The 27,911-nt window shown below is 36.5% G+C and overlaps 1 protein-coding gene across 1 annotated transcript in view; it reads left to right on the plus strand.

The window, feature by feature from the left end:
• Window positions 1-950: 950 nt before the first annotated feature.
• The window catches only part of Ctu2 (Cytosolic thiouridylase subunit 2), a 61,600-nt gene continuing 34,639 nt past the window's right edge, over window positions 951-27,911 (plus strand). Inside the window, exons 1-2 of the mRNA XM_089095320.1 lie at window positions 951-1,006; window positions 27,131-27,217. Coding sequence (XP_088951446.1) covers window positions 951-1,006; window positions 27,131-27,217 — 143 coding nt within the window. The remainder of the gene's footprint in view (window positions 1,007-27,130; window positions 27,218-27,911) is intronic.

Consider the following 27,911-nt stretch of genomic DNA (forward strand, 5'->3'; position numbering starts at 1 on the left):
AGAATGTAACTAACAGGGAACCTAGCTCTAGGCTAGGCTAATGTGCTTAGAAAGTTTTTATACAAAGACAAAGCTGGTTTCCCTGGTCACTTAGATATCCATATGGATATCTAATAGTATCCATAGTAGTGTATAAAAACTTCCTTTATAGTATTATAGTAGTGTATTACCTGTGTCTTACCCTAGTGCCTCCTTTAAGTCAAGACTTGACAAAGAAAAGAACAACAAGCCATGTAAATATAAGTGGGATAGTCTGTCCCTCTTAGCCGCCAACTAATGCAACATCAACTGGCCCATAACAAACTGATGTTTCAGATTACCATCATTGACACATGGGCAGAACAGATCATGCATGGACCTTTTTTCACTCTGAAGTGCAAATTAAGGTAATGAGTAAACTTATTTGAACAAGTATGAAGCTAAAAGCAGTATATAAGTGGCATCTAAGATAATAAAAAAGGCCTAGGCTAACTGATTTCTGCCTTAGGCCAAGCCTACATTCACAAAAATTTACATTTGGCCTCCTATATGGTATTGAGATTCCATGGACTGTTGCTCATAGATAAGATACATGAAATTATTGCTAAAACTTACCCACCAAGAAGGAGCTAGCCAATATTTCCAAGGCCTAGCCTGTCACTTGGTTCTTCTTGGTAATTCTAAATTCCCAGTTGTTCTCATTTGATTGGTTGGAATATTCTAAGGGAAGCCAAAAGAAATGAAATCCAAGATGCAGCCACAGTACAGATTCATTAGTCTTGAAAGAAGTTTTCTTTCAGGCTATTTATAAAACATAATATTAATTTAATTTTCTAATAAGGAATTATGTTTTGAAATTTATATGCATTATAAGCAAAAATTTAATCAATACTTGTTGTCATTTATATTTAACTAAATCAAGCTTTACCCAAGTTCTTGAATTACGGACTAAAGTCTCGCAAAATCTTTGAATGATCGACATGTGCTCCTCATTTGAAACCGAAGAATTTAAAACTCTCTTGCAAAGGTACTTCATGCTTGCCTTAAACTCGATTTCTTTGTAGCTTTTAATGTATTGATGCTACTTTTCATGATGGGAAATCACTTTTATGGTTAAAAAACATGATGTAACTGGTAAATACAATAGGCTGGACTGGTTTATTAGGCTAGCTCAGAAGCAGGATTCTGCCCCTAGAGCTAGTCTAAAAAATGTTCTTAGATTATTTTCACCCCAAGATAATTCAGCCATGATATTCAGTGGGTTTCTTTCTGGTGTTGCTGTCTCAATTTCAGTTGATGGTTGAGTTCCAGGTAAATTTCTAGTGGGTCATAGGCTATAAGTGCTGTAATTTTTTAATCTTGTATGTTATTTGTGTATAAGGCCACATTTTGGCTTGAAATACATGTTATCTTATCTTATAATTTAGGTAAGATGAAAGTGAAAACATCATTTGATGCCTTCTTCTTATGCTCTTTCATTATTCAATAATTGCTTCTGGGGCTAATAGCATCTTAATCCCTTGAAGAGGCCCTGAAGATATTTTACCTGAATTATGAAAGAGCATTAAAAAAAGCATCAAATGATGTTTTCACTTTCATCCTAGCCTAGCTAAATTATATAACCCACTACAAATTTATCATGAACTTCCCCCCTCCAAATGGGCAAATATACCCTGAATTAGAATATACTGTGAATTGTCAACAGCAAAGTTTTGAATTACAAAATTCAGTGCTTTTTTGTTGACAGCATTTAAAAAACTTGAAATAGTAGGAAAATAGTGAGTTGTCTAATAAATAGGGTTTGAATTGTTATAAATAAGACTGTTTTGGAATATATTACTCTTGAACAACTTATTTATAAACTAGTGATATGTTTTTAACCACTTTTCAATACCTTTACTAGCCTGGTGTTGATAACTTCCTTGTATGGTTACAAAAATGAATGACCTTTGGGACCCCTTTAAAGGCTCAAGATGCAACTAGCCCCAGGAGAAATTATTGAAGCATGAAAAAGCATTAAAAACAGCATCAAATGATGTTTTCACTTTCATCTTAGCTAAATTGGTACTGTGCATTATATGGACACTTCTAAAAAGTCAAGTTTGGTTAATGCTAGTGAAATAAAATAAAATAGGATGAATATATAATAGTTTATAAACAAATTTGGGCTATATATTTGCACATTAGGGAGGGGGGGTAAAGCATAGCATGTACATAACCTAACCTAGGTACCTTTTTCCCCCTTAAACCTGAAAAAACAATAATTTAAATATTATAACTCATTACAAAACCACAGCTTTGCAGTCATTTATGTATAGTGGTCTCTTGAGAATAGCCTGGTTGATGAGCTCTTGTGACAGGTTTCCTTGTACAATATATAAAAGTGTCTATAACACACCAGAACTGCTAAATTATATGACCCACTAGAAATTTACCAAGTTCCAATTCAGACTCCAGTCAACATTAGTCTAATCCATCTTTTCAACCCCATAGAGTTTCAGATTGTTCAAGAGAATGAATAAATAAATCTGGTAAATTTGCAGTTATATATCAATTGATAGCCTACTTTTTCCTGTGTTCTTTCATAATTCAGTAAATGTTTCTGGGAAAATTCCATTTTGAGCCCTCAAGCCAACCAAAAGTTTAAAAATGTATGTCTAAAAAAACTATCTAGTAAGAAAAAATTGCCATTTGCAGCTGATTCATGGATAGTAGGCAAATTAGCCTATTGTTTTGTTAGTTTCAATTGAAAAATGTTATCTTAGAAACAAATTTATAGGAATTTAAAAAAGAATTTAAAAAACCCTCAAAACATATGTCACTGCAAAATTGATGTTATTTTTGAGGAGTTCTAGGTCTTTTTAAAAATTTCTGCTAATATGTTAGCAAGATAACATTTTACTGATAAGACTAAAGAAAATAATAATCAACATTCCTAGTTCAGCTACAAATAACTTTTTTTCTCACTTCTCAGCTTTTTTAGATATGTGTTTTTAACCTTTTGTTACTATGGGCCTTTTTTGAGTCCTTTAAGAGATCAAAATGTAATTTCCTTCTAAAGTAATTATTGAATTATGAAAGAGCATAAAAAAGGAAGCAAGGGATATATTCACTTTCATCTCAGTTAAATTAGTCTAGGTTGAAAATTACAAATTTACCATAAAACCTTCACCACCCTAGAGTTTAGCTGCTTTTAAGTTTTCATTACATTATCCCTCAGTAAAATTGAAGTTGGTCAGCTGTTCTGGAGGAAACATGAGTTAAAACAAGGATAATACCTTTAGATTCTTAACTTTATGTTCTATTCAAATATTGTTAATTTTATGACAATGAATTCTGTTCCCTCTGATGGTTCTATTTAGCCTGTAGTCCTAATGATATATTTATCTGTTAATTAAATCCTATGATATTACCTTAAATCACATCTTTTAGCACCTATGGTTACAGGAATCTGTAGATGTTTTTAGGGAGTGTTGACAAAAGTTTCTTGTACAATTTGTTCATAGATAATCACTTCATGTACTGGACCATTCTGTATGTAGAGGACAATTGAACATCAGAAACACTAAATCAGGAAGGAATGTTGAAGGCTTGGACCCTGGTCAATGCTGCTTCCTTGTCCCACCTTGTAATCTATGGCTTATTGTTCTAGTCATGGTCAACACTGATTTTAAAACTGTCAACTCATTTGGCAGACACAGTAGATTTGCTTAGTGAGTTCCACATTAGAATGATGCAGCTGGTAAAGAAGCTGAAATTCTCTTGCTTTCTGCAGAAATCTTGATGTAATTTCTTGGGGTTGTCTTGTGTTCTGCTGTATTCACTTCAACCAAAAATGAGCTTTATTGTGTTGCTGCTCATCATATTAAATGCTAGGATGACACCTCTTCTCCTCCTGTAATACATGGGTAAGGAGTACAAACTTTTCTAATTGTTGCTCATAGGGGAGGTATTGTTTGGCAAAAGGAATCTTGGTTGCTCTTGTTCAGACCTTCTCAAGTGACCCTATGTCACACTTGAAATGCATACTTGCAATGGACATACAGAACTCAAGATGAGCACAAATAAGGGCTGTGTTGAGGTTCTTGATGAGTCTAGGGTGGCAGGTCATCATTGAAGGCTTGATTAAAAATGCTTAATTTATGGTTTCTGACTTTGATAGTAAGTTTTTCTTATCTTCTTACCTGTATCTACAATTTACCATTCTTGTCTAGGTATAGTTCAGAGAGCTGTTAAGGAGGTTTGGTATAGGGAGCAACCCCTATACTACTGAAACATCTTTCACAGATATATATTGAGGAATACAGCCCAGAGGTTTGGGCTGATCTTGTTGAGTATATGTTGTGCTGTTTGGTATTACTGAAAGATTTTCTTCCCTGCCCCTGCTATGAGTGCAGGGGATTTGTAGCAGCATAAGAATAGAGATAATTTGTTGATTATCTGGACATAGCAGCATTTTTGCTTGATGAAATCTAGCTGTGTCAAAGTGGTAGCAACACAATTGTGGATAAAAGCATTATTTGAACTGATTTAAAAAAAAGTGTATAATAATGGGAAAGAATCTGGTAGTATGATCAATTGAAACATCTTGTATATCATAGAGTAAGAATTTCATTGTTTTAGTGTTTTCTTTTAGTTTTTTGTAGGCCCTAACTTTTACCATCAAGATCAACTGACAATTTTCAGAGAAAAGACAACATTCAGAGAATGTTGAGGGGAGTGTTAAACGAGGGGAGTGTTAAACAAAGTAAAAACACACAATGTGCATATAAGTTGTCAAAAAAGCATAGCACAGGACTCAATGACTTTATTAATTTGGAGGTGTGTAATTGACTTTTATAATTTGGAGCTGACTTTATTAATGATAAGGAGGATGATCAATTAACCAAAAAAGCAATATTTGCTTGCTACTACTGCTACTACAACTACTACCATTACAATTACTGCTGCTGTAGTTAGTAATACCAAGGCCAAGGGCATTGAAATGGAAAATTGAGGAAATGTTGGGGAAAGTTGAATTTTAATGTCTGGACTCTACTAAAGCCCTTGAATAAGATCCCTGTAAGAGTTTGTACCTAAAATTACTGTCTTAGGATGTTCATTCATCTGTATATGATTGGGCTATGCACTTTGATAACTTTATTAATTTGAAACTTCCAGGAAATGATAAGGAGGATGATCAGTTGACCAAAAAAGCAATATTTACTTGCTACTACTACTGCTACCACAACTACTGCCATTACAAATACTGCTTCTGTAGTTAGTAATTCCAAGGCTAAGGGTATTGAATTGAAAAATTGAGGGAATATTGAGGGGAAAGTAGAACTAAATAAGAACATGCTATGTGCATACAAATTGTCAAAAGGGCATATCAGCAATATCTTTCGAATAGCTAACTGTATCAAGCTGAAACGTCTGGGGCATCATAAGGAAGATGTTCAACTTACCAAAAGGCAACATGTGCATACTACTACTGCTATTAATACTGCTGCTACTACTGTTACTATTATTAATACAACACTACTTCTGCTCCTATTACTACCACTACTACCAATGTACAAGTACTATTAAGACAAAGGTATGATTGTGAAAGTTTGAGAAAATACATTGGGCATTTTGAACTAAATTAAAACACACCATGCGTATGCAGATTGTTGTAAGGGTGTATCTCATGAATGGATTAGGGTATTAAGTTGGAACTTCCAGGTAATGCTTAAAGGGAAGATTGATTGACCAAGAGGCAATATTTGCGTGTTACTACTACTACTACTTCTACCAAAACTACTACTGCCACTACAACCACTTCTGTAGCAAGTACTACCAAAGCTGAGGATATTGCATTGTAAATCTGAGGAAATGTTGAGGATAAAGTTGAACTAATTTAAAATATAGGGGAGAGTGGTATATGCAGGGACGGATTTTGGAGAACCTCCAAAATGTATGGTTAACATAAGAGTAGAAAAATGGTTTATGGCTCAAAAGAAAGCTTCAGAACTGCAGCATAAACTGTGATTTTTTCAGATTCTTCTTGTATAGCTAGAAGAAAAAAGAGGGGTGTCCCTGCTTATACCATTTGTCTCACTAAGTACCAGGGGTGGTATATCTTGGGATGCAAGGTGGTATACTCTGGGACATAGTAAAAAGATTCATGTATTGGTAGAAAACTTTGACTATTCATCATATAAAAATTATATTAAAAATTTGACTTCAAAAGTAAAAATATCTTAGACACAAGACTAGACGACTAGTCAGCAAACAAAAAGTATGATGCTGCTCTGGAAGCTGTACTGAGTGCTGGGGTAGGAGGCGACAACTTTTTCAAAATGTCTTCCCTTGGATAAAATATTGAGTCTCCTCGATCCGGCCACTTCCACTTTCTTAGACCGGCCATGTACAATAAACTCCCTCTGACACTGTTCCCGTTTTTCTTTTGGACAGACCCAGGAAAATACTCTCCTTTGTAAACAACTTTAACAAAATCTCCTGTAGAGACACTGTCCAAGACCTCTTCCTCTTTCTAATTTTCATCTTCCGATTCACCTATCTTCATTGAGGCATCACTGTCATCATCAAGAATCATTTTTTCATCATCACTTTCTTCTGAATCTACAAATAGTTTTTTTTTTTGTTTTGTGTTTTTGTTTTGGTTTTCCAGTTCTTACAACAGTCCCAAGTTTTCCTTGAGCCTTACCACCCCGTGCTTTTTATCTTTTCTTTTGGCTTCTTGTTCTTCAATCTTTCTTTTCACAGGAGTGTCAGTAAGTATCTTTGTAGAGCCTTTCTTCCTGCCTCTTTCACTCAGTACACATGGCTCTGCTTTAGGACATTGCCGAACTTGTTCTGGTGTCACAGTAACTTAAAAGGGTGTAGAGGATTGTTCAGGCCCACTTGTAATGGGGGTTTTGGCCAGGTTGCTTGCCAGTTTCAACTAAATCCAAAGCATCAGGCACAGGTCTGTCAGTTACAGCAGAGGTTAGAAAATCCTTTTCTGTAAAGATGTCTGGGTTGTAGGGCCATATCCCTGCCTTTTTGAAGCCCCTCATTATGTTGTTTGGTGTGAAGGATGTGGGGAGGCTTTGGCCGACAAGAGATGCAATCTCGTATATTGTCACGGTCTTCCCTGAGTTGGATAGCATCTAGTTGTCCACAGCCTTGTTGTATTTGCATTTGAAGGGAAAATACATGCAAATGTCCAGTGAATGCAACCTGTGGCTGCACTGAGTTAATATTGTTAGCAAAATGATATCAGACTATTTGGCAAAATATACAGTTGCATAACAGATGTGGGACTCATGATTGTCTATTATCAAAAGCTTCGGTTTTTCAGGGGAAGCATATGTGTAAGTCTTTACATATTTAAAACATTCCAAAAACAGTTCTTGGTATGGCCATCCGGAAGGCGAAGCTCCTCCAGTTGAATTAGCAGGAGCACCAGTTAGCATGTGAGATTAAAATTTCTTGCATGGGACTATAATGTAGGGAGGATGGTACTGCCTGCTGACAGATATGGCTCCAATCATAGTCATAAGGACACCACGCTCAGCTGAGGTTACTTTGCCCACTATTTTCTTACCCTTCTCGGCAAAAACATTTGGAGGAACATGAATAGTGGTGACTGAGATTTCATCATAGTTGAAAATGATGCTTGCTGTAAATGGAGTTTTCTTGAATACTAACTGCAAGTTTGAGAAAAACTTCTGTACATTGTGGTTGTTAAAGCTTGTGGTATGCCCTAAACTTGTTGCCTCTGGCTTTCTAAGTGAAACCTGTGGGTTTTAAGCCTGAAATCCAGCTAACCAGTCTTTGCCAGCTTCTTTGGCGTCTGTCCAGGTATCTGGAATAGTCTTGTTGTTTTCAGCAGCGCAGTTGTAAGCAAGGGTTCTGGTGTTTCGCCTGGTCAGACCATAACTCATTCTGCTCGCTTGCAGCAAGTATTGAGAGAGTGATGCTTCTTCTTCAGGCGTAAAAATAGTGATAAATCTGAACTTTTGGGTATCACTGTAATTCGCTTTTTTTGTCATCACTGAGTTTTGAGTACTTTTGGTAGTGTATGTGAAGGGCTGAACATAACACTCCGTGTTTCTCTGCCACTAGCCTAATTGGTAAGCCAGCCTCTAGGTCTACAATAGCTACTTTTATCATGAAATACTGGTCTACTTTCTTTTCAGCAACCAATTTGGAATATTCCTCCCATATAGCTCTTGCAAATTGTGGCATGTCATCTATTCTGATGCCAAATCTGAAAATAAAGATGAGAGAGAGAGAGAAAAGAACTCTTTCTGTAGGCTTTTTCTCTTAACTTCATATAAGAACTGAAGATAATTAAGAAACCTTGCCCCTAGAACAGCCAAGCCACCTCTGGGCTGTGGGTGGATTCTATCCATAAACATGCTATTTCCTGCCAATCCAAGCCCTCACCGGTTGCAACATCAACTCAAATGAATCAACTTTATTACCCTTTTCTCTCCCCGTCCATTTTCGACCAAAATTTTGTGACTTTAACTGCCTACGTAATGAAAGAAAAAGAAAATGGTGTTACCACTACTAAGAGAAAATTAGAGATTGCCACAAAGAGGAAAGGGGATAATTACGAACTAAAAAGAGAAAAAGAAAGAACATTTATCTTAAAAAACAAGAACCGAAGGTTCCAACATGTGGTATATCATGTCCCACTACATATCACTTGTCCTTGTCCCAGTATATACCATGCGACCTCTACTTGCAAATTGTGTCCGATTTTTTTTACTGTTGCATGTTTTTCCATAACATGGCCTGATGTTTTAGCTTTCGTTTGCTATCTTACACACACAGTTTCTGCAAACCATTACAAAGTAAAACACAAAAAACTATTTCCCAAATATTTTTTAGGGGGTATAACCGAAACTTTGAAGTCGATTTTCTCAAAAACGAAAAAAGCAACTTACCAAAATGATAGAACTGTCATGTCCACCATTGAATGAACTATACTAGGTGACTTTATTGAATTTTTTAAAGAATGCTAGATGGCAGATAAGTACTGTGTCCCACCTTATACCCCATCCCTGCAAATACCACTCTCCCCTACTATGTGCACACAGATTTTCAAAAAGGCATATGAGCAACATATTGGGAATGGCTTACCGTATCAAGATGAAAATTCCAGGGCATCATAAGGAGGATGTTCAACTGGCCACAAGGCAACATATGCATATAACTACTGCTACTAATACTGCAGCTACTACTGTCACTCCTACTGCTAATACAACACTACTACTATTAAGACTAAGGGTATGAAGGTGAAAATTTGAGACACTATAGAGGGGAAATTTGAATAAAATCAAAATATACTATGTGCATGGAGATTGTCAAAAGGGTCTTTCTCAGGAATGGATTGGGGAATTAAGTTGGAACTTTCAGAGAATGACTAAATGGGAAAATCAACTGACCAAAAGGCAATATGTCCATGTTACTACTAATACTTCTACCATTGCTACTACTCCATCTACTACTTCATTTGCATTGCTACTAATGCTAAGAGTATTAAGATGAACATGTCAGGAAGTATTGAAGGGAAAGTTGAAATAAATTAAAATACACTATGGATGTACAGGTTATCAAAAGGGCATATCAAAAAATATTGTTGCAATAGCTAATTTTATTAAGTTGAAACTTCCAGGGCTTAATGAGAGGGATGTTCAACTGACCAAACAACAACATGTTAACACTACTGATGCTGCTAGTACTAGTTATATCACTGTTTATATCACTACGAGCCCTACAACTTATGCTACTAGTAGTCCTACTTTACCTCTGTGACTACTATTACAACTATGGGTAATTGTATGAAGCTGAAATTTTCAGGGAATATTGAGGAGGGAAGTTAAACTGACACAACACACTGTCTACATGCTGATTGTGAAAAGGGTCTGTCAGTAATATCTTAGGAACAATAGGAACTGCCTTGTCTGAGTTTGAAAGCTACAGGGCTTGTTGTGGGGGATGTTGAACTAACCAAACTAACCTGCGATTTATGCTACTGCTAAGGCTAGTAAGGTGAAACTTTCAGAGAATGTCTACGGGGAGTTTTAGCAAAATCAAAGCACATTATGTGCATGCCGTCTGTCACTATTCCTACTGCTACTAATACTACTGCTAAACCTAAGGGTGATATTGAATCAGTGCATTTATTTTTACTATATTTTTAAGTCGACCACTCCGTTTTCAATACTTCTCCTCTAATATTTCTAGACATATTTTAGCACTTTATTTCTAGTTCACGTATGCATCTCACACTCTTTTTCTTACCAGTTCTATGGAATTTTGTTACGGAAATAGAATTTTGGATACAACGGCGGGATTTCGACAGAAAAGATTGACAAACGTTCTAGTTTTTGTTGGACTTGGATAGACCTGTGAAATTTGAAACAATAACCAACGGGGAAGGACTGAAGGTTTGATTTTTGGAATCGGGTGGCATCCATCAAGACGCCACATGGAGTGCTAAAATTCACTAACGTTCTTCATGTCATTCGGTTTAATTTTTGGACTTCTCTGCTCAAATGTTGTTATGGAAAGACTTTTCAGCATTTTGAAAACAGTAAAAAATGAAAAGAGGAATGGGCTCAAAAACGTAACTTTGGCTGCTACTATTTCTGTCAAATATGGGATGAAGCTAAGGCCCCCCTACATACACCGAGATTTTAAAGAAAAAAAATGAAGTCTGTGAAATCCGATGCGACTGCGTCCTAATGCGTCGCTTTTTTAGGCATTGGAAAAGACAATGGGGATTGAGACGACAACGTTGACTCGGGGTATTAATCTTAGTATTTGGTGTTGTCTCTTAAATCTTATTTTGTAATTCTCATTAAATTTTCTGAATACAAATTAAAGTGCGTCTACATTCGGCATTTTCTGGAGAACTGGGATCCAGGTAGCAGTCTACACTAGTTAAAATCGAATAATTCAAAAGATCAAAATGCAGGCGCTGTCATCCTGAACAAATGCTATTAAAAGTCAGCCTAATAGGACTTTGCATGTAACTTGGAAATAAGTCAGGAAATAGGAAAACTTTGAGGAATTTTGATATTGAAAATAAGGAAAAACACAGGTAATATAGCGTAAGAATCAATTTTGTTATTATTCCCGTTCAAATAGTAAGAACGATAACATACTTACTTCCGGATTGCGTCCTACTTTAATTCTACTCTTTTTTTCGCACTTATATACTTTATTCCCACATTAGTGGAATGGAAGCACTGTATTGAATTATCCATACCCGCTTGTGACAGTGGCGGATACAGGAGGCGCCCCTAACATAGTCTAAAGTAGGGTAATTTACTTAATTAGCGCAAATTTGTGTTAATTAAACTTGCTCCTAACGCAGATTTATCGGATCAACCTATTTTGTGCCTCCCCTAAAAAAATCCTGGATCGCCCCTGGCTTGTGAGTATACCCATGAGAATTACTGGACTGAGTACAACCCTAACTGATAACATTTTTGTTTTTTCTGCTGCTTTGAAGTTTTGTTATCCTAATGCTGTATCTTTTCCTGGTTCTGACCATCTTCCACTGGTGAGTGTCATGAAGCATTAGCTGCATCGACCAAAGAAAAAGAAAATAAAGACAAAAAAGAATCTTCAAAAATTTATGGAGAAACTTAGTGTTATTCACCCCCTTGTTTTCTGAAGAAGAGCCCCCTACGAGAGCACTTAATAATCTAATATCTGTTATTTTACCCATTTATGAAAGTACATATCCCATTAAGATAATGAAATCGCCCATGTAGTTGACATATTTTGACGTCTTCAGCCCGTTCTCCCGCAAAGGGTACTTCTAACTACATATTATTTGTTTCTTTATCCATATATCGCCTTCAGTTGCCTCTTATGGAGCAGTAACTTTTTATGCAACTTTAGAAGAGTGCAATTTCAGCAAAATAAAGCTGATCGAACAATCGGTAGGTATATTCAGGATGTACATGAGACCTGTGCTTTTTTTTGTCCCTGAAACTCCTTAATTTAGGTCAGATAAGAGATTACCAAGCTGCAGTATTTGTGCTTCTGTGCATAAATTGCATAGTCCCTGATTTTTTAATTAGTTTTTACCAAATAGTGACCTCTATAATTATGGAACTAGGCAAAGTGACAGTATAGTTGTTGAATTGTGTCTGTGGTACATGGTCTTCATTTTCAGTGAAACACCTAAGTCCATCTGTGTGGAATGAGCTAACAGTGAGCATTAGGGTGGCAGAACGCGTACCCCAGTTTAAAAAGAATTTAAAAGACTATTTGGGGGGGGGGATAATTATTGAATTTTACTATGGGTGGGTAGGGGAGGAAGGGTGGTAATGGGGGGTCAGGAGGGGAGGGGGAGTTTAGTATTGATGGTTGATGGAGAATGGATTTGTTAATATTTATATTTTATATAAAAAAAAAGTCGTTGTTGTTGTTATTAATAAAACTTACTTACATATTTACTTATTAAGGTGAACATTTTAGGGAATGTTGAGAGGATTTTAAACTAAATCAAAACACACCCTGTGCATGCAGGTTGTCAAAAGGACGTATCAGCAAGGTCCAACGAGCTGCTTTGGGTATGCAGTTGAAATTTCCTGCATATGTTGAGGGGGAATTTAAAAAAAAGCTAAAGATGTTCTTTGCATGCTGCTGTTACTGCTACTGAAGCTAAGGGTTTTAGGGTGAAGCATTTAGGGGATGTTGAACTAAATAAAAAAAACATACTATGCACATGTAGATTGTCAAAAGTTCGAATCAGCAATATCTCAGAAACGCCTTAGAGCATTAAGTTGAAACTTTGAGGTTGAGGAAATTTTGAGGTTGTGTGGTAATGAGGTTATGTCATACTGCTACCAAAGCTAAGGGTTTTAAAATGAAGCATTTAGGGGATGTTGAACTAAATCAAAAAATACTATGCACATGCAGATCGTCAAAAGGTTGAATCAGCAATATCTTAGGAACACCTTAGAGTATTAAGTTGAAACTTTGAGGTTATGTTAAGGGTAAATTTGATATAACAAAAGGTAATACGTGCATACTTGCTACTATTATTACTGCTACCGTTACGATTTCTGTTACTGCTAAAGTTGGTGATATTAAGGTGGAAACTTTCAGAGAACGTTTAGGGGAAGTTTCAACAAAATCAATTCACACTATATGCATACAGGTTGTCAAAATGGCATATTAGCAATGTCTTAGGAACAGCTTAGAGTATCAAGTTGAAAGTTTCATGGCAAGTTAAGGGGAATGTTGAACTAACCATACGGCACTATGTGCAAATTACCACTATTGCTATTACTACTACTGCTGGGACTATGACTTCTACTGAGGCTAAGGGTATAAAGGTGAAAATTTTTAGGGAATATTTTCGGAGAATATTCAGCTAAAACAAAACAAACAATGCGCAATTAAGTTTCAAATAAACAATTTCTCAAGAAGATTTTAAATTATTAAGTTTAAACTTTAAGGGTACATTGAGATGCATGTTGAACCAACAAAAAGACACTCAGGTCATACTGCCACTTCTGCTACTACTAATAATATTAGACTAATGGTATTAAGATAAAACTTCCTAGAAATGTTTAAGGGGATGTTGAATTGAAGCAAAACACTGCTACAACTACTAAAATGGTACTACTAAAACTTCAAAGGAGGTATTTTCAATATCTAAGGAACATATAAGGTATTTTCAAAAAAAAATCAAAACACACCGTGTACATCTATGTTGTCTAAAGAGTGTTTGTGCATTATCTTAGGAATGGCTATAATATAATGCAGGATTAAACTGGATGGCAAAAAAGCCTTTTATTTCCATGGCTTGTATTTTTATTGCCTTATTTTGAAGTACACTACCTGGTTAAATTTTACAAAAAATTCTCAGAGGGGCTACATGAATAATGAAGCAAATTTTGAAGACCCAAATGTATGGTCTACCACGTCTATCATGCCTCTGTCGAACATAATTCTACAGAAATTTTCAGCAAAATGTTTACTGGATTCTTTGGATTAAACCAAAAGACACTATGTGCATGGAGACTGCAAAAATGACCTCTTTTCCACACTATCTATACACACCACACTACTGCTACTGCTATAACTTTTAATATGATGGCTGCTACTAGTACTACTGACGCTAAGGGTGTTACAGTGAAAATTTCAGGGAATGTTGAAGAGGATAGTGAACTAAATTGAAACACGCTTTAACCAACCAAAAGGTAATATTTGTATACTAGCCTTACTATTTCTACTACCACTACATATACTTGTATTGAGCCTAGGGGTTTTAAGGAGATGTTTTCAGAAAATATAGGGGTTTTATGTTAAATTAGATTGAAACACGCTGTATGTTGCCTATGCAGGCTGTCAAATAGCCGTTTCAGCAGTATATCAACAGCTTTGAGCAGTGGTTCCCAAAGTTGACTGGTCTTAGAGAAAAGTGGTAGTAAATATTATGCTGTACAACTAGATGAGTCTATTGACGTGCAAAGCCTATCTCAACTGCTTGTTTTCGTGTGCTATATATGGCAGAACGACGTGCATGAAGCTGTCTTGTTCTGCAAGCAAATAAGTCGTGGAGCTGCTGAGGTACTTTTCAATACAATTGATTCCCATATAAAAGAAAAGGCTTTACACTGGAAAAATTGTGTCGGTATGTGCACTGACGGTGCGCGGGCTATATACAGGAAAAATAGCAGCTTGGTTACAAGAGTTCTTAAACAAAGTCCGTGTGCTTTGTGGACACATTGTAGCCTTCATAGAGAAGTACTGGTTTCCAAAGCATGGTTTACATTGAAACTAAGTACAGAAATAAATTGGATTTATCAAACTCACTGCAATTAAAAGCAATTAAAGTTGAAGTTGATGCTCAAACTCTAGTGAAGAAAAATTGGAAACAAATTCATTTTTCCGAATGAAACAGTTTTGTAAACAAAACTTGCAGTTGTAGGTATGCAAGTAATAAAAAACATTATTTAAGTGATGTTTCTGATTTTTACAGTCTTTCATTCCTATTGGTAGCCCTTGTGTTATTATTTTTTTTTTATTTCAATTATATCAAATAACTTCCACTGCTCGCCACAACGGAATCTGAGCATATCCAATATAAAGCTCGTGACTGCGACCCACTCAATATTCGCTTGAGAACCACTGATGGGTCTTGAATGATAATAGGTTGAAACTTTCAGACCATGCTGAGGGAAATATTGAGCCAATAAAAACGCACTATTTTCATACTACTGCTGCCAGTAGTAATGGTACTACTACCGCTGCTAGTATTAATGTTCATAAAGCTGTTGGTTTATATATGAAATTAATTAAAGAAAATTTTCCGAAAAATAAGTTTTTCAAAGAAAAGTAAAGGCCGTTTTAAACTTAAGCTCAACAGATACAAACACCTTTTCTAAATTCAAACTCAGAACGACCAGAAATTACTATTAAAGAATAAATGAAACCCAAAACGAATCGAAATTAAATAAACAATCATAGCAAAAGCATACAACAAGTAATAATATAAATGAAAGAATAGATCTTAAAGCGAATAATGCTTAGATTGCATATGAAAATTAAGCTTAAAACGAAAAAAAATATTTTCCTTTTGAAGTATAAATGAAACTTAAAACGAACAGAAATTAAATAGACAATCAATGCAAACAAACATACAATAGATAGATATTAATGTAAATTAATAAATAAATCTTAAAACGAGTGAAAACAATTGAATATACAAATCAAGCTTAAAACGAGCAAAAATCATTACAAACAAGAGTTTGAGTATGACCTCCTTCTCTCATTGTAAAAGTCTTAAACCTACTGCGTCATTGGCGCTTTACTGAAAACCAATTTTATGACAAATGTTTTCTTTTGTATTTAATATTTAAAATAAACATTAAAATCATAGTAACATTTTGAACTGATGAGCTTTCAGCAATTAATATCATTATACATCAAATATTGAGTTTAATTTATTAGCTCTTTTTAAACTTGCTAAAGACGAATATAGTTTCACTACAAACGAGTGTTTGGATATTGCCTCCTTTCCTAACTGTAAATAAAGACCAAAAGCCTACTGCGTCATTGGCGCTTAACTGAAAACGAATTATGTTACAAATATTTTCTTTTCCAGTTCTTAAAGCATGGAAAATAAAAATACAATTACAGTGAACTAAATTTTTGAACTGATGGATCTTTCAACAATTAATTCAACATCAAATATTCAATTTGATGTTGTTTATACTTTCCAAGACTGTTCAAGACGCATATAGTTTTCAGTAAAGCGCCAAGGACGCAGTAGGTTTAAGACTTTTACAGTGAGAGAAGGAGGTCATACCCAAACTCTTGTTTGTAGTAATTTTTTTTTCGTTTCAAGCTTAATTTGCATATTCAATTTAAGTTTCACTCGTTTTAAGATTTATTTATTAATTTACATTAATATCAAGTTTAAAATGGCCTTTATATCTCTTTGAAAAACTGATTTTTCGGAGTTTTTTTTAATTAATTTTTGTTCATTTTCTATTGCTAAAAATTTCAAGTTTTTAAAAATTCCTTATTTCAAAATCAAACTTTAAAAAAAAATAATCAAATATTCATCAAATTATCAAAACTGGTATCAAAGAGAAAAAATGAGTTTGTGTCAACCTCGGACTTTTTATTATCTGATCTTTGAACTATTTTTAACAAAATTGCTATCTCAAAATTTTTATCGGATAGGTTTGGGGAAAAGGGGCGTGTGGGGACTAATTAAGCTTTGGTCTCTTTTGACTTTAAAAGTGAACTCGAACTTTCTATTTTCAATCAAATGAGCCCTCTCTGAAGTTTATACGAGTATCCCTTCTATAAGAACCATATATATCCCCAGAGTATAACTTACAACGCCTGTCCCTGGGCCCTGGGAGGTTGCGTCGACCCTGGAGTTTTAATATCTGATGGCTGAACTGTTTTTAACAAAATGGTCACCTCAAATTTTTATCGGATGGGTTTATCCATCCGATAAACCCAAAGACGTGGTGGGCGAGAGGGGTTAGTTGCCCTCCGATCTTTTTTCGCTCTAAGAAAAGGAACTACAACTTTGAATTTCCATTCAAATGAACCCTCTCTAAAGTTTATACGAGCATCCCTTTCATAAGAACCCCATACGGCCCCAGGACATAGCTTACAATGCCTGCCCCCGGGCCCTGGGGGGTAGTGTCGACACCGGAATTTTGTTATCTAACCTTTGAACTAATTTGAAAAATGCCTCTCTCAAAGTTATTATCGGATGAGTTTGAGGAAAATAGGGCATGGAGAGGGCTAGTTGCCCTCCGATCTCTTTTGACTCTTAAAAAGTGAACGAGAACTTTCAATTTCCTATCATATGAGCCCTCCGAAGTTTATACGAGCATAACCTCCACAAGAACCATATATGCCCCCAGAGCAATACTTACAACGTCTTCCCTGGGGGGGGGAGCTGTATCGACACAGGAGTTTTTCTCATCTGACCTTTGAATTATTTTTGACGAAATGGCCTTACGCAAAGGAGTTTTGTTATATGATCTTTGAACTATTTTTAACAAAATGGCTACCTCAAGTTTTATTAGATGTATTTGACGAAAAAGATCACTTTTGACTCTTAAAAAGGGCACTAGAACTCTCGATTTCCAATCGAATGAGCCCCCTTTGAAGTTTATATGACGACCCCTTCTATATGAAGTGCCTCTGGGGAAAAAATAAATGGAGTGTGGGGGAGGCTAGCTGCCCTCCAATCACTTTTGGCTCTTAAAAAGTTAATTACAACTTTCAATTTCCAATCAAATGAGCCCTCTAGGAAGTTTATGCGAGCATCCCTTCCATAACAACCGTATATGCCACCAGGGCATAACTTACCACGCCTACCCCCGGGCCCTGGGGGGCCGTGTCAACACCTGTTTTTTTTATCAGAACTTTGAACTATTTTTAACAAATTTCTATCTCAAGATTTTATCTGATTCATTTAGGGAGTGGAGGAGAGGGGTGGCTAGTTGCCCCCCGATCTCTTTTGACTCTTGAAAAGTGAACAAGAACTGTCAATTTCCAATCAAATGAGCCCTCTCCTAAGTTTATAGGAGCATCCCTTCCATAAAAACTATATGTGGTCCTGGAGGATTACTCATAACGCCTGCCTCCGGGCCCTGGCGGGTTCTGTCGACACAGGAATTTTTGTTATCTGACCTTTGAAATATTTTTAATGAAATAGCTATTATAAATGTTTTATCGGATGGGCTTGGGGAAAAAAGGTGTGAGGGGGGGGGGGCTAGTTGCCCTCGGATATCTTCTGACTTAAAAATTGAACTAGAACTTTCAATTTACAATCAAATGAGCCTCCTCTGAAGTTTATACGAGTATCCCTTTCATAAGGACCATATACGCCCCCAGGACAACACTTACAACGCCTGTTCCCAAGGCACTGGGAGGAGTTTTTGTTATTTAATTTTTGAACAATTTCTAAAAAACCGGCTATCTCAAAATTAGTAGAGGATGGGCTTGGGGGAAAAAGATCGGGGGGGGGGTAGTTGCCCTTAACTCTCTTGACTTAAAAAGTGAACTAGAACTTTCAATTTCCAGTCAAATGAGCACTTTATGAAATTTATACGAGCATCCCTTTCATAAGAACCATACATTCCCTTTGGGCATAGCTCAGAATACAGTCTTCCGTACACCGGGAGGATGTACTGACCCCTGAGTTTTTCTTTGTCAACCTTCGAGCTGTTCCTAACAAAATGTCTATCTAAAAAATGCTGAAAGCGAAGCTTGGAAAAAGAAGGCGTGGGGGGGCTAGTTGCTCTCAGAACTATTTTGACTATTAAAAAGGGAGCTCAAAATTTTAATTTCCAATCAAATGACCCCTCTCTGAAGTTTATACGAGCATCCCTTTCGATCCATATATGTCCAAGGGCAAACTTACAACGCCTGCCCTTGAGCCCTGGGGGGTTGTGACGACACCTGAGATTTTGTTATCTGAATTTTGAGCAATTTTTAATTTAATGGCTATCTCAAAATTTTTATACATTTGGGGAAAAAAGCCGGGGGGGGGGGGCTAGTACCCCTCCAATCTCTTTTGACTCTAAAAAACTGATCTAGAACTTTCAATTTCCAATCAAATTAGCCATCTCTGAAGTTTTTACGAGCATCCCTTCAATAAGAACCATATATTCCCCCAGGGCATAACTTACAACCCCTGCCCTCGGGCCCTGCGGGGCTGTGTCGACCTCGGAGTTTTCGTTATATGCTCTTTGAACAATTTAAAAAAAAACTATCTCAAAGTTCTTATCGGATGGGTTTGAGGAAAAAGGGCGGGGAGGGGGGGGGGCTAAGTTCCTTCCAGTCTCTTTTGACTCTTAAAAAGTGAACTGGAACTTTCAATTTCCAGTGAAATGAGCTCTCTTTGAACTTAATACAAGCATCCCTTCCATAAGACCCATATACGCCCCCAGAGCATAACTTACAACGCCTGCCCCCGGGCCCTGGGGGGTTGTGTCGACACCGGAATTTTTGTTTGATATTTGAACTATTTTTAACAAAATAGCTATCTTAAAATTTTTATTGGGTGCATTTGGGAAAAAGAGGTTTTTTTATTGGGGGGGGGGGGAGCTGGCTACCCTCCAATATCTTTTAACGCATAAAAAGTGAATTAGAATTTTCAATTTCCAATCAAATGAGCCCTCTCTGAAGTATACATGAGCATTCCTTCCATAAGAACCATATGTGCCCCCAGGGCATAACTCATAACCCTTGCCCCTGAAGACTGTGGGGGGAGTGTCCTGCTCAAACATACAATTTCCAGAACTTTCAACTAGGTTGAACAAAATGGCTATATCAAAATTTTGATTGGATGTGTTTGGGGAAATGGTGGGCGTGGAAGGGGTGTCAGTTGCCTTAGAATCACTTTTGACTATTAAAAAAGGAACTAGCCATTTAAATTTCCAATCGAATGAGCGCTTTTGAAGTTTCTATGAGAACGCTGTGTATACAAAACCTTATATACCCCCAGGGCATAACTTACAACCCTTGCCCTGAATGTTGTGGGGAGGTTGTCATCCTCAAAGACCTAGTTTACAGAACTTAAAACTACGTTGAATAAAATGGCTATATCAAAATTTTTATTGGATGTGTTTGGGAAAAAGGCGGGCGTAAGAAGGGGGGGTTATTTGCCCTCCAATCACTTTCGACTATTGAAAAGGGCACTAGCTCTTTGAATTTCCAATCGAAAAACCTTATATGCCAACAGGGCATAACTTACAACCCTTGCCCTGAAGGCTCTGGGGGAGTGTCTTTCTCAAAAACTCAATTTCTATCTAGAAATCTACTATGCTGAACAAAATGGCTATCTCAAAATTTTTATTGGATATGTTTTGGGAAATGGTGGGCGTGGAAGGGGTTTAAGTTGCCTTCCAATCACTTTCGACTATTAGAAAGGGCATAAGCCGCTCCAATTTCCAACTGAATGAGCCCTTTTCGAAGTTTCTACGACAACTTCTTCGATACGAAGTGCCCTGCTTTAAAGGAAAATAAATAATAAATAATACATTGTGCCAACATTGTTCTTATATGGCCCCGGGCATAACTTAAAACCCTTGCCCTGAGGGTTGTGGGGGAGTGTCCTCCTCAAAAACATCATTTCAATCTGGAAATAAAATATGCTGAACATAATGGCTATCTCAAAATTTGGATTGGAAGTATTTGAGGGAATGATGGGCGTGGGGGGGGGGGTAGTTGCCCTCCAATCACTTTTGACCCTTAAAAAGGGCACCGAAACTCTCGATTTCCATTCAAATGAGTCCCCTTTGAAGTTTCTATGACGACCCCTTCCATATGAAGTGTCTCTGGAGAAAAAAAATAATAATAATAATAAACCATTGAAGCCATGTGGCCTTTACTGTAGGCAACGCTATAGCGTTGCCTCTGAATTTCAGGGACTATTGAGGGGGATGTTGGGTTAGATCAAAACACATTGTGTGCATTCATCAGAAATCTTTCATAAACGGCTTAAAGTATTTACGTTGAAACAATCATGGCATGAGGAGGGGATGCTGTACTGGACCAAAAAGGCACAATGTGGGTACCACTGTTGCTTAATACTCATGCTACTTCTGCTATCGTTGATACTACTTCTATTGCCCCTACTATCGCTTCTGCTAGGGTCTAGGGTTTAAAGAGTATAGAATAGAGTATAAAGTAGAAACTTTTACTGAAAGTATATATTGCTTTAAGACTAAATTAAAAGGCACTATGTGTATGATGGTTGCCAATAAGACGTCTCAGCAATATCTCAAGAACAACTGAGGGTAATAAGTAGAAACTTTCAGGGCTACTACTATTACCACTTTTGCTGTTACAATAGTACTAAATCAAAAGAGTGCAAGTGCATCTGGGTTGTGATAAAAGTATAGATACAATCCTATGGGAGTGGCAGGGTTCGGACTCGCCTATAAATTCCTATATTTTAATGCACTCCTATAAAATGCCTATATTTTGGCTAAAATCCTATTATTCCTATATTTTCGGGTGAAGAGCACCAAGAACATTGGTCATGATATGCAATTTTCACTGCTCGTTAACTAAGCCAAGATGTGCTTTTCTTTGCTTTTGACTCTGCTTGTAAACTGTGCTGTCTTTTGGTGTGGATCGATAATTAATTACAACTGTTGAGCTGTTTGAACTTAACTAATGCTTTGTGTTGGGATTAGTAAGCTGCTTCTGCCTGGCCTATGTTGTTGTGTTAACTTAGTAGCCTATGTTTTGTTTATTGTCATGTTGGGCCTGTCCGAAATGAGCAAAGATCACTATATAGGCTAGCAGTCTTGGCTTAATGAGAATGTGAGTTCTTGCGACTTATGCGTTTCCTGGCTGAACGCTATAAAAGGCTGATGCGAATACAGCCCAGTTTCGGACATATCCACATTTTTTTATGGCCTTTTAATCACGGGATGTTATTTTGCAGGTGATGCTTGGTAATTAAGAATGGGGCTTACCAAGTTCAATAGTTCATGGCTTTCTAAGACGGATTGCAGCAGTAGAAAGATTGGCAAATGGTGTAAGACTGGGAACGACCAGTACTTGTTCTTTTGCAAACTCTGCTTGAAAAATCTTGGTTGCAGAGCTGGGGTTGCTCAGCTAAACTAACATGTGCGATCTGCAGAACACAAAGCCGCAGTTACTGTTCAACTACATCCACTGCAGCTTCACCTGACCGGACAATCTCGAGTTGATGAAACAACCAAGGATAAACCATTAGTTGATACAAACATGTTTTGTGAGCATGATGCCACTTATAAAGCTGAGTTAATATGAGCACTTCAGAAGGTACAGAGTTCCATGTCTGCTAACTCTTCAGACAATATTGTCGCAACCTTCCTTGCGATGCTCCCCGGTAAAATATGTCCCTATGTGCGAAGAAACTCGTGTATCTGATCACCGATGCGCTGCATCCTTACTGTAAGCAAATGGTTGTGAAGGACATTCAGTCATATTTTGTACTAGAATATGACGAGACAACCTACAACGCTGGTATGAAAGAGTTACAGATACGTGTTCGATATTGGTCCCCATACGGAAACGAAATCCAGAGCAGACATGTATGCACATGTTATATGGGCCACGCGACAAGTGATGACCTGTATAGGAAGATTATGTCAGCCATTGATCAGAATCAGCTGCCACTTGAAAAGCTGATCACGCTTGGAAGTGACAGACCAAACGTCAACAAAAGCGTTTGAAACAAGTTCAATGCCGAAAAAAAGGAAATGGCGGGAAAGGAAATGTTGAACATTGGTAACCAACATCCATATAATTCATAAAACTTTCTTGAAAGTTCTTCAGGTGTTTGGAGAAGAAAGTTCCGACTTTGTTATTCTTGTGCATTCATTTTTGGACGGCTGGCCTGCACGTTGTGACGTATATTGAAAGTGCCAAAAGAAAGTGGGAGTGCCAGAGAATGCTTTCTTGAAGCATGTCCCAAGCCGCTGGCTGACGATTGGACGTGTTCTCGCTAGAATCATGCAGCAGTGGCCGGCAATCTTAGAGTACTTCCTGAACTTCGTGCCGAGAGAGAAAAAACTGAATAATCTTCTGTCCACTCCCAAATTTCTGAAGATTGTGGCTTATATCAAAAGTGCGACGATGAAGGCCCAGCTCAAGTTTGTTCTAGCCTCAGCAGAACTGATCATGAGTTTCACCCAACTGTTCCAGAAAGAAGAGCCTCTCATTCATGTTCTGCACTCAGAGATCAAAAGACTAGTTGTGACGATTTGCGGACGGGTCTTTACTCCAGATTTCGTGACCGAGACTGAAAATTTCTCATCAGAAATGTTGAACCTAGCTGAAAAATTTGCAGAAAAGCTCATAGTTTCAAAAAATGTGGAACGAGCTTTTGGTGAGAAAGCAACACTGAAAAACCAGGCCATTTTCTACGTCAATGTGCGGAAACATTTTATTACGGGTATTTGCCATATTTTGAACAAATGTCCTCTGGAAAAGGACGGTTTTCTAGAGGCTTTACTCTGTTTAAGTCTGATCAACATGAAGGATTCAAGAAGCATTGCAGACACGGTTGTGGAACGCGAGATTGCAATTGGAGTAAGCTCAGACGTCGCCCAGGCTGAGTGGCTGCTTTTGTGAACGGAAACTGGACCCCGTGAGGACATAACTCGGATCGATCATTTTTGGAGCTATTATTTTTAAAGGTGAATGAGCGCGGGGACAGCAAGTACCCGGAACTAACCAAGCTTATCAAAGCGGTGCTGATGTTCTCGCATGGCAGTGCAGATGTTGAGTGTAGGTTCTTGCGTTCTGGTAGGATTCTCGGTGAAGACCAGGCCTTGATTTCTGAACGCGTTCTGAATGCGAGACTCATGGTATATGCCACGTTGAGGCTTTATGGAGGAAAACCAGAACAGTTTGTTAGTACAAAAGAACTGTTGAATTGTTCGTTCTGCATGGTCTCGGTATCAACAATATCTGGATGAAAAGAAAAAAGAAGAGCTATCCAAGAAGAAGAAATCAGCTTTCGAAGAGGAGAGTAAGCGGACGTTGCAGGAGGTCCACGACAAAAAAAAGAAATAGAAGACCTGGAAAGCAAAAAGAAAAAACTTAGAGCATCAGAGCAAGAAAAGAGAACAGTAGCAGATGCTCTACTTCAGGAAGCAACCGACAGAATGAAGAAGGCTGTTGAGTCCAAGAGTTCCATAGACATTGCCCTAGCTGTTTCTTTGCTCGAATGAGCTGTGAAGTCCAGAACAAGGGAAACAGAGCAGATGGTGGAATCTGCGAGAATGGAGCAGTGTCTTGCAAAGAGAAGAACTGACCTCATATCGAAATTGATGCCCAAGAAGCAGCAAGAGTGATTCCAAATATTTTACCTGTATCAGTCAATCGTTGGCACAGTATGTGTATCTGATTTTTTACTGTTTTTTACTATTTGTACAGTTTGTATTTGAAAAAAAATATATATAAATGCAAAAACTCAGGAAATGACGAATTTATGTGACCAGGCATCCTACGCCATCTACCACAGATCTGATCCCGAGGACTTCCGAATCCTATATTTGGCCTATATTTGGGCCTGGGAAATCCTATAAAAATAGGACATAGCCTAGAATTTGAAACGAAGCGACCTGTCCGAACCCTGGAGTGGTGTTAAGCTTTATTTTTCAGGACAACTTGAGGCGTAAAATTAAATTAGATAATTAGTAGGATTAGGAGGTAATTAGGAGATAGTTAGATAATTAAAACTAATTAGGATGTGTAAAACTATGTGTGTCCTGGTTTCAAAAGGGCATATATTAAAAAAAATTGTTGAAAATTTTTCTCCAACATATAAATAGTAAGCCCAAGTATGGATTCTTATAGAAAAGAAAAAATAAAAAGATTAAAAAATTATTTTCTTTTCCAATGAAAAAGAATGTGTCAATAAAAATTAAAAAGAAATTAATTTTATAACTTATCCGCAGTTTTTTATTCAAAAAAAAGTAAAGAGGTATGTTAAACCAAAAGTGTGCATAAATAAATTTAAATAATTTTCCAAGCGCAAAACTAGCACAAATCACCATTAAAAATAAATAAAACACAAAACGAACGGAAATTACAATGAATTACCAAGTCAAACTCAAGAGCTATCAGAAACTAAGACTAGTAGGGCTGACGCCCCCATGCCTTCTGAAGACCAGAACATAACTTGAACTTTACTGAAACCAAATACATTTTAAATGTTCCCACTTTTTAACTTTAAAAAATCCAAAATTATTAAGATTTTAAGGAATAGTAATCTTGGTTATGATGATGCTTTTTTCGATTTTATGAGAAATAGAAACATTCAGCTCGAAATAAGGATTGTTGGTCACGTTCTATTGTTCTAAACTTTGTTCCACTTTGAAAAAAAAAACCGGGCCTCAGCTATTCTAATTTTAACTTCTTCAGTGAATCCACCATCTTTACTAATAATACTACCGAGATAAGTGAAGCTATCCACTTGAACAATCTTATTATTACCTAACATCACCTCTTCACCTTTATTTATTCCAGTCTAAGCGACTTATTCTTCATAACATTAATTTTCAAGCCTATTCATGCATCCTGAGCTCTCAAAGCATCCATAAAATGAGTCTTTTTGCCAACATTCTCATCTAGGATGCTGAAATCATCAGCATAATCTAATTCTAGAAGTTTTACCTTTTATTTGATTCTTTGCTCTCTCATAGTCCTTAACGTGTTCCTTAGGACAAAATCCATCAAAGCTACCCATATAAATGGAGATAGAACTCAACCGTGCTTAACTCCTGATTAACTAACCTCATTTCCTACCTTACCTGCGGTAGTGCTATTCTCATACATGGCACCAATCACTTGAATGTATTACATCAAACATAAAGATAACAGATACTGCTGTAGACGGATAAATTGTCCTATAACTAGCACAAATCATCGCCAGTAGAAGAACGGCTACCACCTCCTAAGACTTCTAAAAGTTTGAGCTTAATTTGTGCTTTACTGAAACCAAAACTTGTTTTAATCGTTTCCACTTCTAGAATTATAACATCGAAAACTCTAAAAGTGCCGAGAATTTTGGTAATTTGAATCCTAATACGTTAGATAATCAGTCCACTTTCATTAATTCTTTCCAGTAATCTTGATCATTTTGGTGATTTTCATTTCCTTTCCTCTTTTTTTTGTTGTTGTTTATATTATGACAAATAAAGACAACACTGTTCAAAACTCATATTGTTGTCAGCAAAATACAAATGACACTCGAACCGTTTAGATGGTTTAAGAGAAGGGGGTACCAGCACTCTTATTTGTGAACCTCGATTAGTCTTGGGGTATTGTTATGTTTATTGTTTTGCGCTGTTGTTGATGCTATGACAGATTTAAAAAAAAAATGCTCAAAATACAAATCGCTTTCAATAAAGCGCAAATGACGGTATAACCTTTATAGGTGGCAGTAATCTTACTCTTTTTTGTGGATATTTCTGTTTATTCTTAGTTTGACTTGACTATTTGTTTTGATTACTGTTCGTTTTAGGATTCAATTTTCCTCTGTAGCCCTATCTGTTATGATGATTATTTTATTTTAATTTCTATTCCATTTTGTTTTCATGTATTCATTGATTGTAATTTCTGTTTGTTTGAAGTTCGGATTATTAAATGACTTTATTTCTGCGCGTCTTGTGTTTTCATATGATTCTGTACATTTTTTTAAAAAACCTTTTGGGAAATATTTCTTTAACTTGATTTCATGGTTTAAACCGATGTAGAAATGCAAGTTTCAACAGCACCTGCATGATTCGAGGTGTTGAAATGCAAGCTTGGCTAACATTACCTTTTGACGGCAATTTTCAAATAAAGCATTATTTTGTCACTTTCCTTAACTAGATTATTGATGTCAAAGAAACTATTTTCTTGTATTTTTATATAAAATAAAAAATAGAGACAAGCCCAAAATATTCAATTTTTTTTTTAATTTTATTTTATTATAAAAAAGTTCATTGTGTAACACCCTGTTCCCCTCATCACAACCAGCTACATAGACTTTATACGTACCACAATCTTGTGCAGTCGGTCTTTGAATCGGTTGTTTATTTTTATGAGACCATTTTCTTGTTTTTTATTTAATGGTTTCTTCTTCTTCAGTTTCTTTTATATTCTCTTTCAGGCCAAAAACAGACGGTGAGGCTGCACAGTGCAAAAGGTGTCCTAATGAAGGTTCAATATTGCTACGAGGATTTGATTCTTATTGCAAGTAAGTAAAATTTCATTTAAGTACTTGTCTATGCCTGTGCTTGTCTGACAGGCACAATATAGTACTTGACTGCACAAGTACTGCAAAATAGCACCATTTTTCTTTTGTAAAACTTTCAATCTTTTTCAAATCAAAGAATGAAAATTGACTTGTACCCTCCCCCCTCCCGAAAAAAAGAGATACGTAAAATCAGCTACTAAACAGCAGCTTAATATTGAATCAAATCCCTCATGAAAGACCTATGTAATTAGTTGCTTTCATTTTTCCAAGATAAAAAAATAATGTGCTTTCAATTAATTCTAAAGCTAATATAATTATGCCAATCTAAATTAATAATCATAGAAATTATGCTAATTTAATTTTAAGTAAAGTGCCAATGACCCAGTTGGCCTTAGACTCTTGTTTGTACCGAAATCTATGTGTATCTTGAAAAGTCTTGGAAAAAACTAATAAAATTAAATTGAAAATAATAAAATTAAAAAGTAATATTTATGTATACTGATATTAATTGCTGAAAACTCATCAGTTTAAGGTTTTATTTTACTGCAATTGTTATTTTCAATGATTTAATAAATACAGAAGAAAATATTTGTAATATAACTCCTTTTCAGAGTCAACGCTATAGCGTTGCCCTCTTTAAGGGTCAAAAGTGGTTGGAAAGCAACTAACACCCCTTCCATGTCCACCATTTCAC

The sequence above is a fragment of the Artemia sp. Qi Xiang Cuo genome, chromosome 10 (genome assembly GCF_049724085.1).
Source record: "Artemia sp. Qi Xiang Cuo chromosome 10, ASM4972408v1, whole genome shotgun sequence".
Lineage (NCBI taxonomy): Eukaryota > Metazoa > Arthropoda > Branchiopoda > Anostraca > Artemiidae > Artemia > Artemia sp. Qi Xiang Cuo.